Source organism: Siphateles boraxobius, unplaced genomic scaffold, assembly GCF_051911475.1.
Source record: "Siphateles boraxobius isolate OS27281-9 unplaced genomic scaffold, OSU_SipBor_1 39, whole genome shotgun sequence".
NCBI lineage: Eukaryota > Metazoa > Chordata > Actinopteri > Cypriniformes > Leuciscidae > Siphateles > Siphateles boraxobius.
This window is the reverse complement of record NW_027509019.1, coordinates 2,282,851-2,305,000: the sequence shown is the minus strand read 5'-3', so window position 1 is coordinate 2,305,000 and position 22,150 is coordinate 2,282,851. Positions and strand designations below refer to the sequence as shown.

Genomic DNA, 22,150 nt, shown 5'->3' with positions numbered 1-22,150 from the left:
ACTCTACAGCACACATGACCCTACAGCACACATGACTCTACAGCACACATGACTCTACAGCACACATGACTCTACAGCACACATGACCCTACAGCACACATGACCCTACAGCACACATGACTCTACAGCACACATGACCCTACAGCACACATGACCTACAGCACACATGACTCTACAGCACACATGACTCTACAGCACACATGACCCTACAGCACACATGACCCTACAGCACACATGACTCTACAGCACACATGACTCTACAGCACACATGACTCTACAGCACACATGACTCTACAGCACACATGACCCTACAGCACACATGACCCTACAGCACACATGACCCTACAGCACACATGACTCTACAGCACACATGACTCTACAGCACACATGACTCTACAGCACACATGACTCTACAGCACACATGACCTACAGCACACATGACCCTACAGCACACATGACTCTACAGCACACATGACCCTACAGCACACATGACCTACAGCACACATGACTCTACAGCACACATGACTCTACAGCACACATGACTCTACAGCACACATGACTCTACAGCACACATGACCCTACAGCACACATGACCTACAGCACACATGACTCTACAGCACACATGACTCTACAGCACACATGACCTACAGCACACATGACCCTACAGCACACATGACCCTACAGCACACATGACCTACAGCACACATGACTCTACAGCACACATGACTCTACAGCACACATGACTCTACAGCACACATGACTCTACAGCACACATGACCCTACAGCACACATGACCTACAGCACACATGACTCTACAGCACACATGACTCTACAGCACACATGACTCTACAGCACACATGACCCTACAGCACACATGACCCTACAGCACACATGACCCTACAGCACACATGACTCTACAGCACACATGACCCTACAGCACACATGACCTACAGCACACATGACTCTACAGCACACATGACTCTACAGCACACATGACTCTACAGCACACATGACCCTACAGCACACATGACTCTACAGCACACATGACTCTACAGCACACATGACTCTACAGCACACATGACTCTACAGCACACATGACCCTACAGCACACATGACCCTACAGCACACATGACTCTACAGCACACATGACCCTACAGCACACATGACTCTACAGCACACATGACCCAACAGCACACATGACTCTACAGCACACATGACTCTACAGCACACATGACTCTACAGCACACATGACCCTACAGCACACATGACTCTACAGCACACATGACTCTACAGCACACATGACTCTACAGCACACATGACTCTACAGCACACATGACCCTACAGCACACATGACTCTACAGCACACATGACCCTACAGCACACATGACTCTACAGCACACATGACTCTACATCACACATGACCCTACAGCACACATGACTCTACAGCACACATGACCCTACAGCACACATGACTCTACAGCACACATGACTTTACAGCACACATGCGTCTACAGCACACATGACTCTACAGCACACATGACTCTACAGCACACATGACCCTACAGCACACATGACCCTACAGCACACATGACCCTACAGCACACATGACCCTACAGCACACATGACCCTACAGCACACATGACTCTACAGCACACATGACTCTACAGCACACATGACTCTACAGCACACATGACTCTACAGCACACATGACTCTACAGCACACATGACTCTACAGCACACATGACCCTACAGCACACATGACTCTACAGCACACATGACTCTACAGCACACATGACTCTACAGCACACATGACTCTACAGCACAAATGACTCTACAGCACACATGACCCTACAGCACACATGACTCTACAGCACACATGACTCTACAGCACACATGACTCTACAGCACACATGACTCTACAGCACACATGACCCTACAGCACACATGACTCTACAGCACACATGACTCTACAGCACACATGACTCTACAGCACACATGACTCTACAGCACACATGACCCTACAGCACACATGACCCTACAGCACACATGACTCTACAGCACACATGAGTCTACAGCACACATGACCCTACAGCACACATGACTCTACAGCACACATGACCCTACAGCACACATGACCCTACAGCACACATGACCCTACAGCACACATGACCCTACATCACACATGACTCTACATCACACATGACTCTACAGCACACATGAGTCTACAGGCTTGTTCGACTTGAACCGGCGCTGCACAGACCGATCGGTTGATGACATCAAAGTACCGCGAGAGCGATTAGAGAGCAGACGGCTCCTTATGCTTTTGAATAGCTCTCGCGGTACTTTGATATCATCAACCGATCGGTCTGTGCAGCGCCGGTTCAAGTCGAACAAGCCTTACAGCACACATGAGTCTACAGCACACATGACTCTACAGCACACATGACTCTACAGCACACATGACCCTACAGCACACATGACCCTACAACACACATGACCCTACAGCACACATGACCCCACAGCACACATGACCCCACAGCACACATGACCCCACAGCACACATGACTCTACAGCACACATGACTCTACAGCACACATGACCCTACAGCACACATGACTCTACAGCACACATGACCCAACAGCACACATGACTCTACAGCACACATGACCCTACAGCACACATGACTCTACAGCACACATGACCCTACAGCACACATGACCCTACAGCACACATGACCCTACAGCACACATGACTCTACAGCACACATGACCCTACAGCACACATGACCCTACAGCACACATGACTCTACAGCACACATGACCCTACAGCACACATGACCCTACAGCACACATGACTCTACAGCACACATGACCCTACAGCACACATGACTCTACAGCACACATGACTCTACAGCACACATGACTCTACAGCACACATGAGTCTACAGCACACATGACTCTACAGCACACATGACCCTACAGCACACATGACCCTACAGCACACATGACCCTACAGCACACATGACTCTACAACACACATGACCCTACAGCACACATGACCCTACAACACACATGACCCTACAGCACACATGACCCCACAGCACACATGACTCTACAACACACATGACCCTACAGCACACATGACCCTACAACACACATGACCCTACAGCACACATGACCCTACAGCACACATGACTCTACAACACACATGACCCTACAGCACACATGACCCTACAACACACATGACCCTACAGCACACATGACCCCACAGCACACATGACCCCACAGCACACATGACCCCACAGCACACATGACTCTACAGCACACATGACTCTACAGCACACATGACCCTACAGCACACATGACTCTACAGCACACATGACCCAACAGCACACATGACTCTACATTACACATGACCCTACAGCACACATGACTCTACAGCACACATGACCCTACAGCACACATGACTCTACAGCACACATGACCCTACAGCACACATGACCCTACAGCACACATGACCCTACAGCACACATGACTCTACAGCACACATGACCCTACAGCACACATGACCCTACAGCACACATGACTCTACAGCACACATGACCCTACAGCACACATGACCCTACAGCACACATGACTCTACAGCACACATGACCCTGCAGCACACATGACTCTACAGCACACATGACTCTACAGCACACATGACCCTACAGCACACATGACCCTACAGCACACATGACTCTACAGCACACATGACCCTACAGCACACATGACCCTACAGCACACATGACTCTACAGCACACATGACCCTACAGCACACATGACCCTACAGCACACATGACTCTACAGCACACATGACCCTGCAGCACACATGACTCTACAGCACACATGACTCTACAGCACACATGACTCTACAGCACACATGACTCTACAGCACACATGACTCTACAGCACACATGACTCTACAGCACACATGACTCTACAGCACACATGACCCTACAGCACACATGACCCTACAGCACACATGACTCTACAGCACACATGACTCTACAGCACACATGACTCTACAACACACATGACTCTACAGCACACATGACTCTACAGCACACATGACCCTACAGCACACATGACCCTACAGCACACATGACCCTACAGCACACATGACTCTACAGCACACATGACTCTACAGGACACAGCACACATGACCCTACAGCACACATGACCCTACAGCACACATGACTCTACAGCACACATGACTCTACAACACACATGACCCTACAGCACACATGACTCTACAGCACACATGACTCTACAGCACACATGACTCTACAGCACACATGACTCTACAGCACACATGACTCTACAACACACATGACTCTACAGCACACATGACTCTACAGCACACATGACCCTACAGCACACATGACCCTACAGCACACATGACCCTACAGCACACATGACCCTACAGCACACATGACTCTACAGGACACAGCACACATGACCCTACAGCACACATGACCCTACAGCACACATGACTCTACAGCACACATGACCCTACAGCACACATGACTCTACAGCACACATGACTCTACAGCACACATGACTCTACAGCACACATGACTCTACAGCACACATGACTCTACAACACACATGACTCTACAGCACACATGACTCTACAGCACACATGACCCTACAGCACACATGACCCTACAGCACACATGACCCTACAGCACACATGACCCTACAGCACACATGACTCTACAGGACACAGCACACATGACCCTACAGCACACATGACCCTACAGCACACATGACTCTACAGCACACATGACTCTACAGCACACATGACTCTACAGCACACATGACTCTACAGCACACATGACTCTACAGCACACATGACTCTACAGCACACATGACTCTACAGCACACATGACTCTACAGCACACATGACCCTACAGCACACATGACTCTACAGCACACATGACTCTACAGCACACATGACCCTACAGCACACATGACTCTACAGGACACATGACCCTACAGCACACATGACCCTACAGCACACATGACTCTACAGCACACATGACTCTACAGGACACATGACTCTACAGCACACATGACTCTACAGCACACATGACTCTACAGCACACATGACCCTACAGCACACATGACCCTACAGCACACATGACTCTACAGCACACATGACTCTACAGCACACATGACCCTACAGCACACATGACCCTACAGCACACATGAGTCTACAGCACACATGACTCTACAGCACACATGACTCTACAGCACACATGACTCTACAGCACACATGACCCTACAGCATGCATGACTCTACAGCACACATGACTCTACAGCACACATGACCCTACAGCACACATGAGTCTACAGCACACATGACTCTACAGCACACATGACTCTACAGCACGCATGACTCTACAGCACACATGACCCTACAGCACACATGACTCTACAGCACACATGACCCTACAGCACACATGACCCTACAGCACACATGACTCTACAGCACACATGACCCTACAGCACACATGACTCTACAGCACACATGACCCTACAGCACAGATGACCCTATAGCACACATGACTCTACAGCACACATGACCCTACAGCACACATGACTCTACAGCACACATGACCCTACAGCACACATGACCCTACAGCACACATGACTCTACAGCACACATGACCCTATTACCTGTGGTTGGCCTGGCCGTGCGTCACTCAGAAAACAACAGGCCAATCAGAAGAGAGGCTCATGAATATTAATTAGACTGCCCAAAATCGACCTGTTCTTTGCAGAGCTCCCGAGAAAGGAGCTGGAAAATATATTGAGATGGTTTTGGTACTCATACCGCAAATATATATTCTTAAGAGCACCACAACCTTAAAGTGTAAATAGAGTGCTGAAGTTATGACGTCACTTTGTAGGACAACTCGGAAGTTAGTGGCGCATGGGTTCCCTCGATTGAAAAGCTATACATTTTCCCTTTTGGAAAATCGCAAAAAATAAGATCTGTGTTCAACAAAGAGTTGTGACCCTTACACGTTTTGTCTATCAAGATAATCTTTACAAGTTAATCCAAAATGTATACATTTTGAAGCCTATATAAAGTTTAAAAAACCACAAGCAGACACAATAAAGTTTAAAAAACCACAAGCAGGTTATAACTGGTGTGTTTTATGCCATAGATCAAAACGTGAAAATATTTAGAGGCTTTGTTAACCACAGACCTTATTTCAGGCGATTTAGCACTTCTGCGTTTTGGCTAACAATGTGACGTCATAACTTCGGCACTCTATTGCAGGTTAACCACCACAACCAATTAATGTGTAAATTAAAGTGCTCAATATGTATATATTTAAACATTTCTGTCTTAAAATGCGTTAAAATAACATTTATTGGGGTTTCTTCAAAGGTAGCATGTTTTACCGTAACTGGGTGATGACGTCATAAGAGTGAGTAGCAACCCGTACTCCGCTAGATTCCTTCTGTTTGTGGCTTGACTATGGACAATTTTGAAACAGTCAGGCGTGAGAGAGGGGAGGAAATTGCTAGAAATCATGGCCCTCAAAGAGTTATCAATGCTTGGTGTGAGGAAAATGAGTGGAGGGTTGGCCAGGTGTCCTGGTGAGTAACGTTAGCTAGAGCTAGCCTAGGTTAACCTGGTGCTAACACGGATAACATTAGGGAGCAAGCCAAAGTCTTTTCAAACTCTTGTCTTCATGTAGAATAGCAAGGAGGACCAACGACTAAAGACATTATTAACTTACATGGTGTTAGTAGTCCTAATCAGAGCTGTAAAGATGCACACACTGCACAGGCACAATGGCATCTGCAGACAGAATGCGATATTGTGTGTGCTAAATCGCAACTAATTAACATTAGCAATGCTCATTGTCAGAAAGAAAAAAAGAGATTGATGTCCCTATCGCTGTGTTTGACAGGTGTTTGTGTGGGCTATGCCACCCAATGGAATCAGCAGTGGAGAGTAACAGCTATGTGCTGCCGTGATGTGAACACGTTTTGGAGTTTAGTGGAGCAGCTCGACCCACGACCGGCAAAACTGACGTGCCTCACGCAGCATCCTGGTTTTGACGCATGCTGCCTGAACTCGTTTGTTTTGCGAATAGCTTACTCTCATTTCAGGCAGGATCACGGTCCCCTTGAAGCCAGCACACACGAGTATGTTTACAATTGAGTTATTTCATTCATCAACACCATTTTTGCTAGCTGAGTTAGGTCTCCAATATAACTGCTAGCCTACTTGCCGTTAGAATAACGGTAACTGTAGGGTTGGAGTCCCTTTTATGACGTCACGCCCAGCCTAGTGGATGGGAGAGGGAGTGCTTAAAACCACTGTAAAAAGTACCAACTTTTCATATTATATTCAGCATTTTGGTATAAAAAAACATACAAAACAATAGTGGGCGGTTCTTATCTTTATGTTTAATAAGCACATTGCATTATCTTCTTGAAAAATGTAACCTGCTATTTACACTTTAAATAAAACTCCAGAGGGCCTGAGGATCTCACTGAAACTGCAAGAAGTGCACTTTATATTCCTGGAAAAGTGATTGTGTAAAAGTTTCAGCAATTCGGCTTACACTTTATTTCAGTTGGCCTCGACTATTAAATACTCACAAGACTATGTTTACTGTTTGACTTCATGTTGTTCTGGGAAATTCCCACACTGACTGCTCGTGAGTTTGAGGTATGGTTGGGTTTAGGAGATTACAGATGGGAATGGTTATATAGTTAGGGCTAAAGTTAAATGTGTACATACAAATTGATAATTTAATGCAATTACTTCAAATGTGATAACAATGCACTAATTCAATTCAGATCACATTTATTTTTTATAGCGCTTTTTTCAATACATATTTTTACAAAGCAGCTTTACAGCAAAAGCATTTCTAATTACAATTCAGATTGATCTGTTATCAGAGGTGACTGTGTCCAAGTTATGAATTTCAGAGTTGTACATGTACAAAATCACACAGTTGATTGCAGTAATTAAAGGCAGAGACAATGAGCTTATTGAAGTAATGAAAAAAATATTTGTTAAATGATTAGGATATATAGAAAAATTTAGCACTAACATAAATGTACACAATAAGTCAATTGTATCAAATGATTTGTTACATAGTATTTATGGCCTATTAATATAAAGTGTGACCCAAATACCTCTAACTAAAACCTGAAGTACTTTATTTATATTATTTACTTTATTTCCATTACCTGAAATAAAATGAAGTTTAACTGAAATAAATCTGCACAATGATGGCAATAATCAATATGATCATGTTTTGGTCTCCATGAGGAAAACTGCTCATAAATCAGACTAAGTGATGTTTTTTTATATGTAAATCTGCAGAACGTTTTGTGTGATGGGTATACTGTAAAAAAATCGAAATTACTTTTTTTTCTTTTGTCAAATCAACTTAGACAATTAATGTGGTTCAGATAACATAATATTTTGAGTTTCTATTTATTAAACCAATCTCCTTCGTTGTATTAACTAAAATTTTTCATTTTAATGAACAAAAAAGGTAACTTACTTTTTTAAGTTAAACCAACAATATTTTTTTTACAGTGGGGTTTAGGGGTAGGGTTAGTGCGCGAGTGCGTGTGTGTGTGTGTGTGTGTGTGTGTGTGTGTGTGTGTGTGTGTGTGTGTGTGTGTGTGTGTGTGTGTGTGTGTGTGTGTGTGTGTGTGTGTGTGTGTGTGTGTGTGTGTGTGTGTGTGTGTGAGAGAGAGAGATGGGCAGGTTTAGGGGTTGGGTTAGTGTAAGGAAAGAATATACAGTTTGTACGGTATAAAAAACATTACACCTATAGAGAGTCCCTTAAAAAAACATGAAAACTCAATGTGTGTGTCTGTGTTTGTGTGTGTTTCCACAGGCACGCTCAGAGCCAGCAGAAACACCTGGCAGAGAAAACGCCATCTAAATGAAGACCCTCCACACCATCAGATCAGATCACACACCTTTCCTTTGCTTCTGTGGTTCATCATAACACACACGTTCCTCACGAGACCCAGATCCCGAGCGGGACGTCCCACACACACCGGCGCTCGGCCTTCGCTCGCTCACACATCCGCTACAGTCTCTTACCTTTGCCACTAAATTATAACCGTCAAAGCATACAATGGTGTAAAAGCGCCTCGTGAGAAATTGAATTCAAGTTTCACAAAAGAAAAAGAAAGACGAGTCTTCTGAACAGCCGTGATGCATTGTGGGAACAGTTGGACAGTGTGTGAGAGCCAGTCTCTGTATGATCGGAGCGGGGGGGTGGAGAGGGAAACGCCTGCCTTGTAGTCGACTTGTAGCTTTTGGAAACATTCACTCCGATTGGTTCTCAACATTTCGTGAATGTTGATTCTGACACGAGTCATTTGAATAATAATAAGTGTGTTAATATCATTTTCATTCTATTGTATTCAGATTCTTTATTTGAGGGAGATGCTTATGTACAGATATGTATAAAATAAGAAAAATAAAACTTGGTTTCATAGACTGTGGTGTGCTGGATCGTCTTTATGATTTATGATTAATGATTTAGAATAAAACTGATTAACTGGTCACACTTTACAATAAGGTTAATTAGTTAACATTGGTTAGTGTATTAACTAACATGAACTAACAATGAGCAATACATTTGTTACCGTATTTATTAATCTTGGTTAATATTAGTTAATAAAAATCCAGCTGTTCATGTTAGTTCACAGTGCATTAACTAATGTTAACAAGATTTTAATAACGTATTAGTAAATGTCGAAATGAACATTAACAAAGATGAATAAATACTGTATAAGTGCAGTTCATTATTAGTTCATGCTAAACAGATGTTAACTAATGAACCGTATTGTAACGTGTTCCGGATGAACTGTTAACACTGACGTTCACATCACGTTTTGAACACGTTCAGATGTTATATACTGTACTTTTCTTATCATTCACAAACATGTTTCAGTGACAATCATTTCCAGAAATGGCATGAAGTCATTTTAGCCTTTTATTCTACCATCTGAATTATTGACCATTTTGTAAATGAATCATGTTTCACATCGGAAATTTGTCAACTCCCACAGGTCAAGTAAATGTATGTATCATGTTCTATTTGAGATCGCATATGACTGTTATTACACATTATTGCAACAAAAATAAATTCTGTAAGTTCACCACATTTCTGGAAAAAACATCACAATACATGAGCGTGATGTAGAATAAGAAGAGAAGACACACTGAACAACATCACTGAGTTTGAGTTATTGATGAGTTATCGGGATTTGTGGTTGTGAGTTTTGAATGAAGTGAAAACAGGAGTGTGTAATGCAGTTGTTTGCTGAGGTCACTGATGATGCGTGCATGTGTGTTTATTCCAGTTTCAGCACAACAACAAACCAAAAGAAAAACTCTCTCTCTCTCTGTGTGTGTGTGTGTGTGAAGCAGAGGTCTGTATTGAGAGCATCAGTGAGGGATTCCCCTCATCATCCGTGAAGACAGTATAAAGCCATCACACTCTTACTAGAACACACACTCTGACCTGACGACACACACCATGAAGATCTGTGAGTATCTCTGATAGATAATGCATCAACTGATTTACAGTTTCATTAGTGACAGCTGTGTGTGTGTGTGTGTGTGTGTGTGTGTGTGCGCAGGCGCTGTGTTGTGTGTAGTTGTGGCTCTTGCGCTGGGTTCTCCGGTTCCTCTGAACACACACTCGTGTGTGTACTCCACCTCTGCCAGATCTCTGCTCTCCTACCTCACACACATCATGGAGAAGGTACGTTCCTCACCGTGACATCACTGGAATCTGTGCATTACACTAAAATAAAATAAGATCCATTACTTATAGTAAACAAAAACAAAAAAACGTTTCTTTAGATCATTAAAACATTCTTGACACCAAGAAAAAAAAAGTGGGTAACACTTTACTTAAAGCCCTTATGTATAATGCATTTTAATGATATTTATAATGTACATAATGATACATAATATCTTTTCATGAATAATTGTAACCAAAGTTAAAATGCATTATAATATTTGCAGATTCTGAAATTGGTTGTACTTTCTAAACGCGTGTACAATGAATAGATAAGAATCATAATGTATTATAACTGTGGTTACAGTTATTCATAAGACCATACAATGCATAATAATGTGAATTATTACAAGGCAGAATTACTGCATTAAAAATACTTTTATAATGCATTATACATAAGGGCTTTAAGTAAAGTGTTACCGAAAAGTGTTATTTTTATGAACTGATCACTGAAACGTTCTTTAAGGAGCCCAGAATGGTTCTTCAGTGGAATCACGGTGGAGAAAAGCCCTTTTGAAAGTAATTTGTATTTAGTAATATGGTTTCAGTCTACAACATCCACTTGAAGATCATCTTCTAAAATGTTCATATTATCAGACTGATTTCAATCATGTGACACGAAACATCCCAGAGTTTTGTTGAAAACGCTGATTTTTTCCCTCCAAAATGATGTCACTGAGAGGATGTCACTTTGGGCTTGTTCAAGGGATTTTACGGAAACAGGATTGGAGACATGTATAGAAGAAATAGATGTTTAGTTTGAACTAGTTTTTGAACAGAGACAGTAATATTGTTGATGTGTAATGTGAATGTGTGTGTTGTGTGTGTGTCGAGCGCAGGACGGGAAGATGGAGCATCAGGATCTGTTTGCTGGGTTTAACTGCACTGATCTGGAGGCTCAGATGATTCCTCACACTCAGACCGGGTCTGTGTGTCAGCCTAGCGTCTCGGATGATGTGAGGATTTACACACACACACACACACACACACACACACACACACACACACACGGTCCCTCCTCACAGATCCAGGTTTCCTCTACGCTTTAGCTGATCACTTTTGAACTCAATGACTGGAGACGTGTCTGTCTTCCACGAGTCTCACGACAGCAGCAACTTCATGAAACGAGCATAAACTTCAGCCAGCGCTTCTGGAGGCACATTTCAGTTTATTCCAGAACGTCAAGGTTCAACACACGAGTGCGGGACATCAAACTGCATCCTTCGGTTATTAATGCTAGACTTAGTCTTCATCCTTCAATAAGAGTAAATCTGATCATAGTGTTTGAACTTGAACAGGTCTGTTACGACCACACATCTCCTTTGGCCTTGTGATTGCTGCTTGTGTGTGTGTGTGTGTGTGTGTGTGTGTGTGTGTGTGTTGTGCTCATCTTTTACTCGAGTGTAACTCATTAAACGCTTCTGATTTCAGGTCATGTCCTGCTCCAGCCAGAAGTCCTCCTCTTTCAGCGAGGTGAGTCTGCTGGGATGTTTAATATGAATATGTTATCTGATATGTATGTAATATGTAGATCTGATCGCTCCGGTTTGAGTCGGGTCTCTAATGCGCTGGTGTTTTCTTCTCAGACGGAGTGTTTGAGGAACATCAGAGGAGATCTGCACTATTATGAGCATCTGCTGAAGTCCTATGAGCACAGCACGAGTGATCTGAGTCCGGTCCTGACGGCCACGACTGCCCTCATGGAGGTGAGAATCTGAACAACACACTGATACTGTCAGAAATCTGAACAACACACTGATACTGTCAGAAATCTGAACAACACACTGATACTGTCAGAAATCTGAACAACACACTGATACTGTCAGAAATCTGAACAACACACTGATACTGTCTGAAATCTGAACAACACACTGATACTGTCAGAAGTCTGAACAACACACTGATACTGTCAGAAGTCTGAACAACACACTGATACTGTCTGAAATCTGAACAACACACTGATACTGTCAGAAGTCTGAACAACACACTGATACTGTCAGAAGTCTGAACAACACACTGATACTGTCAGAAGTCTGAACAACACACTGATACTGTCAGAAGTCTGAACAACACACTGATACTGTCAGCCGTCAGGACAATAATGTTTCAGATCAAGCCCATATCACACCACTGCTGCCAACATGTACTGTGAAATAATGCCATGTTTGAGCAACAGTACATTTGGTTAGTCAGCTAGTATCCAGTCCAAACACACCTGAGTGTTTATATCTCTAACGGTGGAAAGATTTGTCATCTGTATGTGATGAAAGACTCTAATAAGGCATAATTCTGCTTGTTTTGAAGTGCTTGAAAGCAAATGGAGCCGCCGCTGACGGAGAGTTTCCTCAGGTGAGTGTTTTCCAAAGTTACACTCAGCATTTTCACTGGACATCAATACCACAGGAAAACTGCAATATAGATTTTTTTTTAAATTATATAATAATTTGGCACCAGGAATATTAGGCCGCTTTCACTTTAAGACCGAATGCACTGATCCAATACACTGTTACACATGCGTTTTCTTTCTCAACTTTTCATTTTCACTCAAACCATAACCGACTGTGTTCGCGTGAATCCTCCTTTTTACATCGTTTTGTGTATATTTGACTGTTTATGCGTAATGAGCAGCGAATTCAACTCAGTTTAGTAATGAGAGGCGGCTTTATGTGCCACACTTTGGGTTTAAGCACAAAATCTGTGGGAGTAAAATTATGATTTATTATTATTATTATAAGTAAAATTATGCACAATCCACACAATCCCACGCTGAAAATCAAGCCCTGTAACACCAACAATATTAATCCGGAGTAAATGAAACGAGTGAGTGAATGGAGGCGGGTTTGTGTGTCACTCGCTGTCGGAGAGAGAGAGAGAAAGAGTATCTGGTGTCGTCTATCTATTCTGTAGAAAATGAGTACCGGAAGCGTTTCAGATATTTCTGTATCAAAAAATCTATATTTTTGACAAACTACATCTGCATTTCGTTTTTTCCTTCAGATGCCTTTTTAAAAAAACTACTACTAACATAAAAGTCCACCTGCCACAGTGATGTGTAACGCAGTCACTCCGTCGTGTTGACCTTCATATATATAACACACAAGTCTGTTAATGTGAAGCCCTGTACACACTCCTTCATCCAGTCATCCGCTCGTTCTCTCTGTTCGCAGTGGTTCGAGTGGAGCGGCTCGTCCTTCGATGACCGTATCACCCTGTGTAAAACACTGAAGGGCTTCCACGTGCGGGCCATCACCATGAACAGAGTGCTCGCATACATCGACTCCGGAGACCACAGGAAGTGATGTCGTTCACATGACCAATCCAACCGGAAACTACTGCATGACACTCACATTTATAAGCTAGATGACATATTCATAACTCCATGCTAAATATTTATGTTCATTATTGAATCTATTTATTTGTTTTGATAAATTATTTATTGACATTCATGTAATACATTATTTATTAACTATTTATTAAAATACTTCTGTAACAAAAATGTATTCTGTGTCTTTGTGTGCATGATACCTAAAAACAAGTAAAGGAAGTCTTGAAGGGATTGATTTTTTGGGGGAAGTTTTCTGATTCAAGACTTCATGTAATGACTGAAACTGAACAGAAATATGACTTCTGTAACTGAAGGATATGGGGTAGATGAAACTAGACTGAAACAAGTCAAGAAGAATACACAGAAAGCTGTAGATGCCCCATATATTGCCATTGTGGCACAAAATGACAAAAGTTATAACCGTTTAGCTCCTAAATGAACAACCGAACCACTCTTAGTATTTTCATTCATTTTCATGATTTATTCATCTAAAGAAAGGTCACCCAAGTAAATGAAACTCCACCAAAATAAAGCGATTCCCCTGAGAAAGTGTGACAGGTGATTTAACCAACAAACATTTCATACGACAGAGAAATCTAAGGAGACGTTTGCTGAAATATTCACATGTTCAAGTGTGTGTTCTGCATGAATATCATGATATCAGCAACATTATTGGTCCATAATATCTGCGCCTGAGATCGAAACATCAAGCCAGTTTTCTAAGAAACTAATGCAGATGATCACAGTTCATAATTCAACAAAGACAAACTTTGAGTTCTACTTACAATCCTTTGGAAGACACATTAAAATATGTACAGCATCTAAAAAAATATACAACTGTCAGAAATAAAGATCTGCATACAAACAATGTAGAGTTCAAGTTCAAGTTCCCACAGAGCTGAGTTTAGCACCAGATCTCAGTGACGAGGCTTCGTCTCCATCGCTCTCCAACGGTGATGTTCAGGTGATCTTCCTCAGATCCACACAGATCCACAGACGCTCGAACACAGACAGGTGGACCGAACGTCATGAAGTATTTCCTAGCATCTCTGGAAAACAACGAGACAGTACATTCACATCCAAACATTAGTAAAAACAAATACTAAATTTTCTGACATTTATAAAAAAGGTGATACAGAAGCTTTTCAAATCATCACCATAATCTAAAACTGATCACTGTTTTACTGTAGTAACTGTAACTGCATGATTATGGAAGTACATCAGAGGAAAACTGCACTCATCAAGCCACTTTACAGAGACACTGAATGTGTTTTTAAGCAGGACAGAAGAAGCAGGAATGTGTTTCAGGACAGACAACACTGAATACGGTCAAATACCTCCCTAGTTAAAACTATTCTGAAATTTGAGAAATGTTGTTTAAATGAGGTCATTACTAATTAAATATGCACTCAGTCGTTTCCAGAACAGAAATCTGAACTGGATAAAGTACATTTTTTGTTTGATTTTGCTGACATGTTAAGAGTTAAAGGTTTTTACAGAGGGGATTTTTCATTTCTCGTTTTATCCCTCCATACATCAGAAAATACTGTAAACAGTCAGAAAAAAAAATACAGTACATTTCCACAATGTTTTTGGGAATAAAATGATCTATGAAATGATATGAACAAAACTTCAGAATGTAGCTAGGAATAAATCTGTAAAGTTTAGTGTGTGTAAGTGTTTCTGTGGAAAAAAATGGTAACACTTTACAATAAGGTTCATTAGTTAACATTAGTTAACTACATTAGTTAACATGAACTAAGAATGAACAATACTTCTACAGCATTTATCAATCTTAGTAAATGCTGATTTCAATATTTACTAATGCATTATTAAAATCAAAGGTTGTATTTGTTAACATTAGTTAATGCAATGTGAACTAACATGAACAAACAATGAACAGCTGGATTTTTATTAACTAATATTAACCAAGATTAATAAATACTGTAACAAATGTATTGCTCATTGTTAGTTCATGTTAGTTAATACACTAACTAATGATAACCTTAGAAACTTAGCATCTGTTTTGTAATTGAAATCTACAGACGGAACCAAATAAATAGGTAAATTGCAATGAAATAAACACTTAAAGATGATTTGGATGTTTACTTTCCACAAATAAGAAAGAAGACATGTTACAGAAGCCTAAAATCTCAAAATTGTCCAGTGTCTAAAAAAACTGTGTTTTTGCTAGTGTTTTCTAGCCTTAAACAGGAATAGCGATTACTAAAACCACAGGCGTCACATGACTGAACGCCACATATGAAGAAGTGGCTTTGATTCCCGCACACGGACAGCAGAACGTTCTTCTGCATCCCTGTGCTATTTCTGACCTGTTTCTGATGTTAGACAGATGCTTTAAATGAGCATCTTTGGCTGTTGTTTTTCAGCATCTCACTCCATGAGCCTCGGCACCAGCTTGAAACACTAGTGGTGCAACGGATCACAAAATTCACGGATCGGATCATTTACGGATCATTTTTCGGATCAATGTTCGGATCAAGGCAAATATAGTTTCATCATTGTTAAAGCTGTATTTGTTGTTTTATTAACATTAATGACACAGACAAAAGCAGGAAAATTAGGTTTCTGTCACTTTAAGACCGAATGCACGGACTGAATATACTGACAAATATCTGAATATTCTTTATATAAATATAATAAATAAATATTTAGACGGGTATTTTGACATAATTTTGAGTGTATGTGTCCGTTCAAGGTCAAGGAAATGCGAAAGAAGAATCAATAATATAACACACACATATAACACTCGAGGTCCGATTATCGCCTCTTCTTCCGCATTTAAAATTGTTTGAATGTGTAATTTTGGCAAGACACAACAGTCAACAGTCCGCAAGTCACATGCGTGCCGAACCGTGGGGAGCTGATCCGTACGGGTCACGATCAACTGTGATCCGTTGCACACCTATGAAACACTCTAAAAAGTCACCCCAAAACCCTTAACAGTGCCTGTCGCACTGACTGCGATGGCCATCAGGCCAGACCGCAACATAGTGTTGGCTGAGATCCGGCCCACATCTGACTCGCGTGGAATCCATGTCTGTGTGGTTCCACACTGAAACACAGGAGACCACGTTACCCACCGTCCAGCACAGCGATGACCTCGTTAGGCACGTCATCGTTGTCCTTCAGACACTTGTGTAGTTCCTGAATCCCCGCGTTCCCCTTGGGTTGCCGTCGCCTCCAGCGCTCCAGCATGTTGAACTTCAGCATGGTCACGTCCTCCTCCGCAGACTCCATCTCATCCAGGTCCTGCTTGCTGAGGCCCAGGTAGCCGATGGCCACGATCTTCCACTCCTTGCCCATGCGCTTGGCCACCTGCATCAGCTGCTGGTCCGTCAGGCCCGGGGCCGGGGCCGGGGCCGTCCCGGCACAGTCTGGACACACAGCGGAGCGCCAGTCAACATACAGCAGGACTGACACTGTGAGGAGAGTCGTGTCTTTCACCAACCTACCGGACTCGTCGACACCACGAGCTTTCTTATTGGGCTTGTTGCAGAGATCTTCCTCTGACGTGCTGATGGGTCTCTTCCTGCCTGTAGAGGGCCAGAACACCAAATACTGACTGAATATTCCCAACAACTCTTTCCCCACCAGCGTTTTTAAACTAAAAAGTTGCCAGCCAGTGTTTTCGACCATTTTCGCAAAATTTTCTTGGCCCCCAGAATATTTTGTTGTGTGAATTTATGACCACGCAATATATCAAAAGAACAGAGCCTCTGCTTTTAAATAAAACAAAAACATTTTATTCTAGCTTCATGCATTCTTTTATTATCAACACTTGAATGTGGAGAAGTTTCATTGAAAAAAAGCAACATTTTGAGCAAAAAGACGAGAAAATTGTGTTTTTATCAAAGGCTACACGTGGATCAGATTCAGAGATGATAAAAAAACAGATGGAGTAGATCGAGTCCATCAACACCTAAAGGCTTCAGTCCTGTAGCTCGTCCTGGGTCTACGTTTCATTCTGTAATGTTGTTTAATGTTGATGATCGCATTATTTTACACATGTATTACATATGATGTCGCTTGTTTTTGCATCTTCTTCTCCTGTGTTGTGATCAGGAGATGCTGTACTCTTTCATTAGATGTGTAATAGCGCTCCCTACCGTATAACAGTGAAAACTTGAAAAGCCAAACATTTTCGTCAATGGCGGGGACAGAGTTAAGCTTCAACAACTCTTTCAGTCTTTATTTTTTATACCTGAAAGTCTGAGTTAGAAGAGTTTGAAAGACTGAAAATATGAACACAACAAGGCTGTAAAAGCGTACTAGTGAGTACATGAGTTTTCCTGTTTAGCCTGATGACATTTATATGTATTTCCCACAGACCTTATTTCAAGGATTTAACCAAAAACCTATTCAAATAACCCACTGACTCCAGGACAATGGAACCAAAAGTGCTAAAAACATACGTTCACACGCCATACCTTTCATTGGCTTTCTGGGGTTTTCATCTAGATGATGTATACAGTCTCCTGTAAAAGATTTAATATAAGATTTATTCTTCCTTACAATCACATATATATACACACACAGGGGTCAATGCTCATTCTCAGGAAACACTTGACTAATAGCGCTTTTCCACTGCATGGTACGGTTCGGTACGGCTCAGTACGGCGCGGCTCGGTTCAGCTCGCTTCGCTTTTCCACTGCGTGGTACTAATCGGCTCGGCGCGGCACGGCTCGGTTCGCTTTAGCTCGGTTGCTTTTCCACTGCAGTTAGTACCGCTTCAAAGTGGGTGGGATTATGACTGATCGTTATAGTTTATCCGCTCCTCGTCAACCAACAAGAGGAACGTCTGCACTTCGTCCACTGACCACGATTCAGCCATTTCTTTTTTGGACGTTTTTTTCTTCAAGCAAGTCAAGCAAGTAGTTTTAAAACAGGTGCTACAGCGGTGGCTGTTACTGGCTATTTAAATCTAGCGGTTATGATGTCTCACAAATACAATGACGCTGGTAGTGACGATTCTGTCTGTCTGACCAATCAGTGATCTGCAGTGCTACCACGTCTAATTTTAGTATCGGTACGGTAAGCTTGGAACCTCAACAGAGGTGGTACCATTTAAAGCGAGCCGTACCGTACCGTACCATGCAGTGGAAAAGCGCCACAAGTGAGCCGTACCATACCGCGCAGTGGAAAAGCAGCATAAAAGGTTTACTGTAGAATACACTACTTATTTTTTTCACTCACCAACATAATTGTATTTTGTAAATATGAACAAATTTTGATTTTTATGGCTGCAACACACCCCAAAAAAGTTGGGACAGAGACCAAATAAAAGTGAAAAGATTATCCAAATTAGATTATCCAACTCTTTTGAAACAGTCCACAATGAGCAGGTGAATTGGTAATAGTTGAGGGTATCATGTTTGGGTGTAAAAGTGCTTCTCAGTCTTTTTAAGCAAAGATGGGTAATGGCTCATCACGTTGTGCCACATATCTTGAGAGAATTGTCAAAGAATTAAAAAATCTCATTTCTCAATGCAAGATTGCAAAGCATTTATGCCTTTCATCATCTTCCATACATAATATTGTCACAAGATTCAGGGAATCCAGAGAATTCTCAGTCTGTGTTGGGTAAGGCAGTAGACCTCTGTTGAATGTGCGTGACCTTTGGGCCCTCAGATGGCATTGCACAAGATACCATCATGCTAATCCTTTAAATACAGCCACATGTGCTCAGGAGTAATTTGGAAAACCGTTTTCACTGAACACAGTCTGACTCTGCATTAAGAAATGCCACTTGAATCTGTGTTACGCAAGGAGAAAGCTTTACATCAGTTCTATGTGGAGATGCCGGCGAGTTCTCTGGGCCTGAGCTCATCTCAGAGTCTCTAGAAGACAGTGGACATGTGTGCTGTGGTCAGATGAGTCCATGTTTCAGCTTGTTTTTGGGAAAAATGGACACCGGGTTCTTAGTCCCAAAGACGAAAGGGACCAACAAGACTTTCACCAGCGACAGGTGCAAAAGCAAACATCTGTGCTGGTATTGAGGTGCAACATTGCAAACGGTATGGATGCCTTGCATTATTGTCAAGGTACCATTGACATGGAGGCATATATTTGGATTGTACAGAGACATAAAATGCCATCAAGATGACATCTTTCCTGGGAAGCAAGACAATGCCAGGCCTCATTCTGCACGTGCTACAACTGAGTGGTTTCTAGACACTGTGCACCATATAAGGGATGTGCCTGCCTGTTTAATGCAGTCCAGATATGTCTCTTATGGAAAATGTATGACCCATCATGAAAAGGAGAATCAGGCAATGATGACCACAGACTGTTGAGCGGCTGTCTTGTATCAGACAAGATTGGGCAAATATTCCACTAGCAAAACTCCAACAATTCGTATCCTCAACTCCCAAATGATTAAAAAGTGTAATGAAAAAAGGAAAGGTGATGTGACAGTGGTAAACATGTCTCTGTCCCAACTTTTTCGGGTGTGTTGCAGCCATCAAAATCAAAATTTCTTCATATTTACAAAATACAATTATGTTGGTCAGTGAAAACATTGGAAAACTTTTCTTTGTACTTTTGTACTTTTCAGACTTGAGGTGAGAAAATTGGATTTCTATAAGTCCGGTAGTAACATCTTGAATAAAGTTATTAAAAAAGAGACATTTTTGCAGCAATGTCTCCATCTGTGTTAGAGTGACCATATTGTAATCTTCAGAAAAGAGGACAGGGGGAGGTTGAATTCATAAATAAAACAGATGCTTGACAAATGCATTCACAACCTTGCAACTATTGAACTTTAATACATGAAGTAATACATCATTTTCATTAAATTTTTGAAATTTTTGAAAACCAGACATTTTCATGAATTTCCGGGCAAAAGAGGACGTTTGGTCACCCTAATCTGTGTGAAATGAGTCACTGGTGTTTGTGTGTTCATGAAGCTGTACCCTCTCTGATGGTGGCGGTCCACACAGTTTGATCCGAGTCGGCGTCTTTCAAGGACAGTTTGAAAGGAGGACTCTCCTCAAAGAAGACCTCGAAGTATCCCTTCACCTCCACGATGACAGGCGTGAAGAGCATGTCCTGCACACACACACACATACACACACACACACACACACACACACACACACAGGAACTCCTCAAAGCCTGCGCTGCTGAGTGTGTTGCAGTCCCCGGCTGCGTCTCTTACCTCCGGTGTGATGTGACCCATGGGCTCGCTGATCAGACGGTACTTTCTGTTCTCCTCCAGCATGCACGTGGGTGGCTTGTCTACATGAATATACCTCTTGTTGTTCTTACAGTTGTTTGCCCGCCGAACAGCCCTCCTGATGTCCTGCAGCAATGATAGCAGTAATTAGCAAGACAACTTGGAAGGTTGGATATATATCAATTTTCACAGGATATAATAGAAATCTATGGTGTCACCAGAATATGTCTGTGAAATGTCAGCTCAAAATACCCCACAGATAATAATAGCTTGTCAGATTTGCCCATTTTTTGGATGTGAGCAAAAATTTGCCGCTTTTGTATGTGTCCGTTTAAATGAGCTGCTGCTCCGCCTCCGTTTAGAAGAGAGCGGAGCCTTTAGACATGCTTCAGAAACTCCAGCAACAACAAAACACACACCAATCTCACTGCACCAATCTGCACTAAGCATTAAGCACCTGAGACCCTGCGGCAGCGTCCAGGTCCAGGCTATAAAACCTGACGAATGTGAACGGTGAGGACCAGCACGCCGCATCACAGACGTCTTGGAGAGAAACTCCAGATAACAAAGCTTTAGAAGCAGCCATACTCCTAGTGGAATGAGCCCTGACCACCAAAGGGCATGGCTGGTCAGAGGACTCATAAGCAAGAGAAATAGCCTCGACTATCCACTTGCTCACGGTCTGCTTAGAGGCAGGAAGACCTATCTTGGGTGATCCAAAGCAGACAAATAATTGGTCAGATTTTCTCCACGGAAAGTCTGATGAACATA

At 42.2% G+C, this 22,150-nt stretch overlaps 3 protein-coding genes across 10 annotated transcripts in view; 2 read left to right on the top strand and 1 right to left on the bottom strand.

Annotated features, from left to right (window-relative positions):
* The window catches only part of schip1 (schwannomin interacting protein 1), a 338,762-nt gene extending 329,219 nt beyond the window's left edge, over positions 1-9,543 (top strand). For all 5 annotated transcript variants that reach the window (XM_077197345.1, XM_077197344.1, XM_077197346.1 and 2 more), the window contains one exon: positions 8,930-9,543. In XM_077197345.1, the coding sequence (XP_077053460.1) occupies positions 8,930-8,981 (52 nt within the window). In that variant the 3' untranslated portion in view covers positions 8,982-9,543. The remainder of the gene's footprint in view (positions 1-8,929) is intronic.
* Positions 9,339-14,351, top strand: il12a (interleukin 12a). Its single transcript, XM_077197358.1, has 7 exons — positions 9,339-10,598; positions 10,692-10,816; positions 11,695-11,811; positions 12,287-12,328; positions 12,442-12,561; positions 13,160-13,204; positions 14,023-14,351. Exons 1-7 carry the CDS (start codon positions 10,589-10,591, stop codon positions 14,152-14,154), a joined length of 591 nt encoding a protein of 196 aa, XP_077053473.1. The 5' UTR covers positions 9,339-10,588; the 3' UTR covers positions 14,155-14,351.
* A 289-nt stretch (positions 14,352-14,640) lies between these two features.
* LOC143703867 (NACHT, LRR and PYD domains-containing protein 1a) overlaps positions 14,641-22,150 on the bottom strand; it is a 44,001-nt gene continuing 36,491 nt past the window's right edge. For 2 of the 4 annotated variants that reach the window (XR_013191445.1, XR_013191446.1), the window contains exons 10-15: positions 21,362-21,505; positions 21,117-21,252; positions 18,632-18,679; positions 17,657-17,737; positions 17,192-17,578; positions 14,641-15,229 (exon numbers count right to left, since the gene is read on the bottom strand). Coding sequence is in view for 2 of the 4 variants with exons in the window: in XM_077197327.1 (XP_077053442.1) it covers positions 15,207-15,229; positions 17,285-17,578; positions 17,657-17,737; positions 18,632-18,679; positions 21,117-21,252; positions 21,362-21,505 (726 nt within the window). In the remaining 2 variants the exon portion in view is untranslated. The remainder of the gene's footprint in view (positions 15,230-17,191; positions 17,579-17,656; positions 17,738-18,631; positions 18,680-21,116; positions 21,253-21,361; positions 21,506-22,150) is intronic. The other 2 variants (XM_077197327.1, XM_077197328.1) reach the window with 1 other exon arrangement.